The 7,140-nt window shown below is 49.2% G+C and overlaps 1 protein-coding gene across 6 annotated transcripts in view; it reads right to left on the bottom strand.

Annotated features, from left to right (window-relative positions):
• Positions 1–3,125: 3,125 nt before the first annotated feature.
• The window catches only part of PVR (PVR cell adhesion molecule), a 102,472-nt gene continuing 98,457 nt past the window's right edge, over positions 3,126–7,140 (bottom strand). For 2 of the 6 annotated variants that reach the window (XM_050772238.1, XM_050772234.1), the window contains exons 7-8: positions 5,340–5,371; positions 3,126–4,942 (exon numbers count right to left, since the gene is read on the bottom strand). In XM_050772238.1, coding sequence (XP_050628195.1) covers positions 4,871–4,942; positions 5,340–5,371 — 104 coding nt within the window. In that variant the 3' untranslated portion in view covers positions 3,126–4,870. The remainder of the gene's footprint in view (positions 4,943–5,339; positions 5,372–7,140) is intronic. The other 4 variants (XM_050772240.1, XR_007721758.1, XM_050772239.1 and 1 more) reach the window with 4 other exon arrangements.

Here is a 7,140-nt window from a genome sequence, read left to right as displayed (position 1 = left end):
TTTCATGCTGGGTTCATGGGGTCAGAGTACTCTCAGAATCCACCTTCAATCCTTTTTTTTTTTTTTTTGAGACAAATTCTCACTCTCTCCCCCAGGCTGTAGTGCAGTGGCACGATCTCAGCTCACTGCAACCTCCGCCTCCCGGGTTCAAGCAATTCTCCTGCCTCAGCCTCCCTAATAGCTGGGACTATAGGCGCGTACCACCACGACCGGCTTATTTTTGTATTTCTAGTAGAGACGAGGTTTCACCATGCTGGCCAGGCTGGTCTGGAATTCCTGACCTCAGGTGATCCACCCACCTCGGCCTCCCAAAGTGTTGGGGCCACCGTGCCCGGCCATTCAATCCTTCCTGCAGTTTTGTAGTTTCCTTGGTCTGTCTCCTGGGGAGAGGTTGTTGCAAACCCAGCAGTTATTTCCAGGCATGGATTAAGCAAAGCCAGCTACTCTGGATTTTCCAGTGGCTGGATTCTACTCCCCCTCTGTCTACTTCCCTCCCTCCCTCCCTCCCTCCCCCTCTCTCTCTCTCTTCACCCTTTCAAACGAGGACTTCGATTCCTTTTGTATTATTAAAAGAAGAGTCAAGGTTTAATGCAGAACTTTTAGTCAGTACTTAAAAGAGAATACAATTCAAACATGTTACAACAACCCAGACAGAAGTAGTCACTGCTGGTAACAGAGGTCTAGACTTCCATCCTGTCCTGCAGCCTTCATCCGGGCCTCTCCCCAGGCCCAGAGGGCAGGTCGCGATTGGTCCAGCCATCCAGGCGGTCCTATTCTTTTGGCCAGGGATTGGTTAAGCGGCAGGCAGCGCTGGTGAATGAGACCAGAAGAGACGCTGCTGGGTGAGGTTTCTGCTGCTGGGTGAGGTTTCTCGTTCCTACAAAGGCTCACCCAGGTAGGGATGGGCAGCTTCTCTGGGTCTGAGTCTGGATGTGATGCCTGGAATGCAGCAGCCATCTTGGCACCAGAGGGTGATGCCAATATGTGGAGGAAAGCAGAACAAACAGCAGAACAGCAGAACTGGGCCCTGCATGCCGTGCCCGGAGTTGAGCCAGACAATCCAGTTCTTTTTTTTTTTTTTTTTGAAGACGGAGTCTCACTCTTGTCACCCAGGTTGGAGTGCAGTGACTCGATCATGGCTTCCTGCACCCTCCACCTCCCGGGTTCAAGGGATTCTCCCACCTCAGCCTCGAGTAGCTGAGATTACAAGCATGCATGACACGTCTGGCTAATTTTTTTTGTAGAGACAGGGTTTCACTATGGGCTAGTCTTGAACTCCTTACCTCAAGTGATACACCCGCTGTAGCCTCCCATTACAGGCGTGAGCCACTGCGCCCAGCCCATAATTTTTTTTTTAAAGTTAGATTTCAGTAGCATAGGCATTTTCACCACAAGCAATCAGTAACCCAGAGGCTTCTGGGAACTCACAGCTCCTCAAGGTGAGATCATATCGACCTGAAAAGATTCCCGACTCCCATGCAGGAGCAATGCGGAGGGAGGGTGTCCAGTGTTTTAGCCCCTTTATGATCTCCGTTATACCCCGCCCCCCACCAAGACTCTGATATGGATAGTTGCGGTTTTCTTAACCTTACTATAAGTTTATAGAACATCTATACCAAAATTCTGGGCCTACTCTCCATTCCTGGCTCTGTGGATCCCAAGGATGCCCCCTTCCTCCAGAAAGAGGTCATCACCTATGTCGCTGGTGGGAACAGAACTCAGCACAACTTCTGGGAGGGTTCATTTGTCAATATCTATCACAATGACAAGAAACAAACTCTTTGGCCCAGCAATTCCACCTCCAGGAGTGTGTCCTACACTCAGGTGTTGACATAAGCTAAATGACAGTGTGCATTGGCCAGGCATGGGGGCTTATGCCTATAAATCCCAGTATTTTAGGAGGCCGAGGCGGGAGGACTGTTTGAGCCCAGGAGTTTGAGACCAGCCTGGGCAAGATGGCAAGATTCCTGTCTCTGAAATAAATAAATAAATAAATAAAATAAATGACAGTGTCTAAAGTTATTCACTACAACATTGTAATAGTAAAAGGCTGGAAATGATACAAACGCCTGTCTTTAGGGGCCTCGTTAAAAGAGCCCTGTAAATCCCTCCCATGGAATATGAGGTGGCTGTAGAACAACTAAGGTTGTAAGAACAACAACTCTGAATTACCAGAAACTGAGCAACAAAAGTAAGGTCCAGGGCGGGCACGGTGGCTCACATCTGTAATCCCAGCACTTTGGGAGGCCGAGGCAGGAGAAGCACTTGAGCCCAGGAGTTCCAGACCAGCCTAGGCAACATAGTGAGATGCCCATCTCTACAAAAATTTTTTAAAAATTTAGCCAGGTGGGGTGGTGCCCACCTATAGTCCCAGCTATTCTGGAGGCTGAGATGGAAGGATCGTGTGAGCCCAGCAGGTCTAGGCTGAAATGAGCCATGATCACGCCACTGCACTCCAGTCTGGGCAACAAAGTGAGACTCTGTTTCTAAAATAAATAAACAAATAATAAATAAATAAAATGTACTATTCAATGGTTTTGCAATTAATTTTCTAAAATTGTGGTTAAAAAGAGATAACAGAAAATTTGCCATTTTAGCTATTTTTGAGTGTATGACTCAGTGGCATTCATTACATTCATAGTGTTGTGTAAAACTGGATATCCACGTGTAAAAGAATGGAGCTGGACCATTACACTCTAAACACAAATTAGAACGGATCCCTCATGTCTTTTTATAACTTCCAGTTTTGGGAAGTTTCTGTACTATCTAATTTTTAAAAGTTAGCTTGGCATGGTGAGGGGCACCTGTGGTCCCAGCTACTTGGGAGGCTGAGGTGGGAGGATTGCTTGAGGTCCGGAGTTAGAGGCTACAATGAGCTATGATCATGCCACTGCACTCCAGCCTGGGTGACAGTAGACACTGTCTCTTAAAAAATTTTTTTGGAGAGGAAAAAAAAAACAAAAAAAGACAAGCTGTTCCTAAGGTGCCTGGGAATCCTAGCCCTCACAGCCTTCTTCATTTAGCATCTTGCTTCCATGCCTCCGGTTCCATCCCATGTGGTGATGGTACACATGAAACCCGTCTCCTCCTTCATTTCCACAAGAGACCCCATTGCACACAGCCACTGGAGGTACAATAAATAAGTTTTAATGAGATTTTGGGCGCTGGAGAAAGACAAGGAGCTTATGTGCCACCAAAGCAACCAATGTTCCTTTGTCTCCCCAACTCTGTGGGGTCCCACTGGCCTCATCACCCCTTGAACCCTTTGCCACTGCCATCCTGCTGGTTCGTATCTCTTCCCCACACTTCTCTGTTCCCCACTCTTCCATCTCTGTCCACAGCAGATCCTCCGTCCCGCTTATTTTCTCTTGCAGAGCAGCTCAGGCTTTGTATTCTCATTTAGCATCTTGGCCCAAGGTCTTTTCTCCCTCAAGGTATTTTCCCAAACAGTTTTCTTTATAAGAGGAATTCTGGTGTCTGCCCTCAAGATCATAGACCTTTTTAAAGTAAACTTATCAGTTGCATCTGAGCAGCTCGGCCTCCTGGGTCTTGGGTCGCATCCATCTTGGTCCTATAGGAGCGTGTCCTCAGCAACTGCAGTGCCGCCTCCCCCTGCATCCCCTCCCCCTGGAGCTGGAAATAGCATTTGCTTCTTTTGTGGGTTATTTCCTGCCAGTCCCAGCTTGCTGGCTGCAGATGCTGGCCGAAAGTGGCTGCAGCTGACTACCTTCTTCAAGTTCATGTCCAGTAGTTGTCTCTGCTCCTTGGACACGCCCCAGGCAGCTGCTTGCGGCCTGAGTTGCAGCCTCTGGTGACCAGGGTCAGCAGCTATTTCTTGTAACCACAGAAGTCTGACGGATACAGAGAATTGGAAGCTCAAGGCCAGAGGCCAAATTTTTACCAAAATTCTCTGGTGGTCCACACCCTTCTGTGTGGTCTGCTATGCAGTAGAGGCTTAACCTTGCCCAAACAAAGATCTGGCCCTTTATCCTCAGCTCCTGGGCATTCATCTCCAAGCCCTTGGAATATCCTGCTGGTAGCTGATCTGAGAGTCTTGGGCCACTCTGGGCCACATCATAAATGATGTGATTTATGGTGGGGGTCTTGGGCCACACGGTATTGGCTTGATGTATGAGGTCAGTCATGTGGGTGGTGAGCTGCTTAATTCGGCATTTTGGGAGGCCAAGGCAGAAGTATCACTTGAAGCCAAGAGTTCAAGACCAGCCTGGGCAACACAGGGAGACCTCATCTCTACAAAAAATAAAAAGATTAGCCAGACATGGTGGCACATACCTGTAGTCGTAGCTACTCAGGAGGCTGAGGTGGGAGGATGACTTGGAGTTGAGAAGTCAAGGCTGCAATGAGCTGTGATTTCACCAATGCACTCCAGTGGGCCAACAGAGCCAGACCCTGTCTCAAGACAAACAAAAAACTCTGGACACGAAGATCTCGAGTGAGCTGCTCTGGTTGGCAGTACTTGCATGTCATCACGTGTGTTGCTGTGAGAATCAGGTGCTGCCTCTATGGCTCCACTGGGAGACAGCAGCTGGTAGCCGGCGCCTCATCTCTCCTGGAGTGTGGGCTGTGCACCTCCTCCCTGTGCTGATCTTAATCCCTATCTTTTTACTATAACAAGCTGTAACTGTGAGCCTAACAGCTTTCCTGAGTCTAGTGAGTCCTTCTAGCAAATGAACGGAGGGTGGTCTTGGAGACCTCTGAACTTGCACCTGCCTCCCTCGTTTTGAGGTCTGGCACAGGGAGGGAGGCTGGTCTCTTTGGAGGGGGTCTTCATCCATTGGGGCGGGGTCCAACTCCGGAGGCCCATGTCCTTGCCAGCTCCAGTCTCTCTCCCTGCTCAGTCCCGACGGTGTCACCTTGTGCCCTCTGTCTGTGGATCCTGGGAAAAGCTGGCCTCTCTGCTCACATCTGAATAGGAGATATACTAGAAGAGGGTTTTCACACTTTAGCCTCAGGGCTCTTTTGAACAAAATCAAACACCTTCCCACCAAAGCCTAATGTGCAAAGAACGGCAGGCCCATCCCCTCCCCTCTCCCTGGAAGCCAGGGCGGTGCTTCTCAAGGTGTGGCCACGGGTGGAATTGAGGCCGGGTCGGGGGACGGTGGATATTAAAATGCAGATTCCCTGGCCCTATCACAGACCAGACTGTCTGGGGCTGCGTCTTAGCAAACTCTACAGCGGATTCTGCCCAGCAGGAAGGGTTGGGAAATGCTGCTTGGGGCACCAGGAGAAAAGACCCAGGCTCTTGCGGGCATCTGGAGACGTCTGGTCTGTAGTCTGTGCAGACCCCACACCCTCCTTAGCTCCAGCACTGCACTTACCCCATTAGCCGAGGCGCTGGCATGCTCCTTACCTGGGGAAATAGGAGGGGAAGTCGTCAGGAAGGCATAATGCTGGGAAGCATGGGAAGAAGACATGCCTGGGTGTCAGGGCCCTGAAAATGTCAAGTTCTGCCTCTGCTATTACACGCGGGCGCCATTTCCCTTAATGGTATACACGTGTGTGAGACAGGGATGGCGGGGGTGCTCTGTAAGGATCTGGTCATTCAGTTATTCACTTGGTTATTAAATATCCATAAATATCGAGCCTGGCTCTAGAACCAGATGGATGGGTTCAAATTCCATCTCTGTCCTTTAGGAGCTGTGTGAACTTGGACAAGTGACTTAACCTCTCTGTGTTGCAGTTTCCTGGACTATTCAACAGGGGTGTATTTAGCAAATAGTAGTTATTATTCAGCAAATAGTAAATGTCTATTTTGTGCCAGGTACATTCTAAGTGCTGGGGACATAGCTGTGAACAAAAGAGATAAAAATGCCTGTTCTTGGCCAGGCGTGGTGGCTCACGCCTGTAATTCCAGCACTCTGGGAGGCTGAGGTAGGCAGATTGCTGGAGTCTAGGAGTTTGAGACCAGCTTGGGCAACACAGCGAAACTCCATCTCTACTAAAAATATAAAAAATTAGCCAGGCATGGGAGCGCATGCCTATAATCCCAGCTACTCGAGAGGCTGAGGTGGGAGAATCACCTGAGCCTGGGAGGTTGAGGCTGCAGTGAGCCAAGATCACACAACTGCACTACTCCAGTCCGGGCAACAGAGTGAGATCTTGTCTCAAAAAGAAAAAAAAAACAAAAAACAAAAAACAAAAACCTGCTCTTGTGCAGTTTATGTTAATAATAACAATAATAGTGTGGGCGCAGTGGCTCACGCCTGTAATCCCAGCACTTTGGGAGGCCGAGGCAGGCGGATCACAAGGTCAGGAGATCGAGACCACAGTGAAACCCCGTCTCTACTAAAAATACAAAAAATTAGCCGGGCACGGTGGCGGGCGCCTGTAGTCCCAGCTACTCAGGAGGCTGAGGCAGGAGAGTGGCGTGAACCCAGGAGGTGGAGCTTGCAGTGAGCCGAGATTGTGCCACTGCACTCTAGCCCGGGGGACAGAGTGAGACTCTGTCTCAAAAAAAAAAAAAAAAAAAAAAGAGATAATAATAGTAACAATAATAGTAATAATAGCAATCACAATCTGGGGTGTGAGAGCCTAGTGGATCCTTGGCCCTGGCTTGGGGGTCAGGGAGGGCTTCCTGGAAGAGGCAGCATCTGTCCGGGATGTGAGGCAGCAGCTTTGTTTAGTGGTTGAGGGAAAAGCTTGGTAGTCAAAGATCTGGCTTCTTCTCTCCATCAACCACTTTCCAGCTGTTTGACCATTAGCAGGTAACTTCATCTGTCAAACAAATATTTCCTCCTCTGTAAAACGGGGCTCATGGGAGAACCACTTTGCTGGGTGCTCCTTGATGAGATTGTACAGGCCAGGTGTGGTGGCTCACGCCTGTAATCCCAGCACTTTGGAGGCTGAGGTGGGTGGATCACATGAGGCCAGGAGTTCAAGACCAGCCTGGCCAACATGGCAAAACCTTGTCTCTCCTAAAAATACAAAAATTAGCTGGGCACGGTGGTGCGTGCCTGTAATCCCAGCTACTCAGGAGGCTGAGGCATGAGAATCGCTTGAACCTGGGAGGTGGAGGCTACAGTGAGCCAAGATCGCGCCACTGCACTCCAGCCTGGGCGACAGACAGAGAGCCTATCTCAAAAATAAATAAATATATAAATAATAAAAAAAATTAGAAAT

The sequence above is a fragment of the Macaca thibetana genome, chromosome 19 (assembly GCF_024542745.1).
Source record: "Macaca thibetana thibetana isolate TM-01 chromosome 19, ASM2454274v1, whole genome shotgun sequence".
NCBI lineage: Eukaryota > Metazoa > Chordata > Mammalia > Primates > Cercopithecidae > Macaca > Macaca thibetana.
Note: the sequence above shows the minus strand (reverse complement) of the source record. Positions and strands in the feature narration are given on the sequence as shown.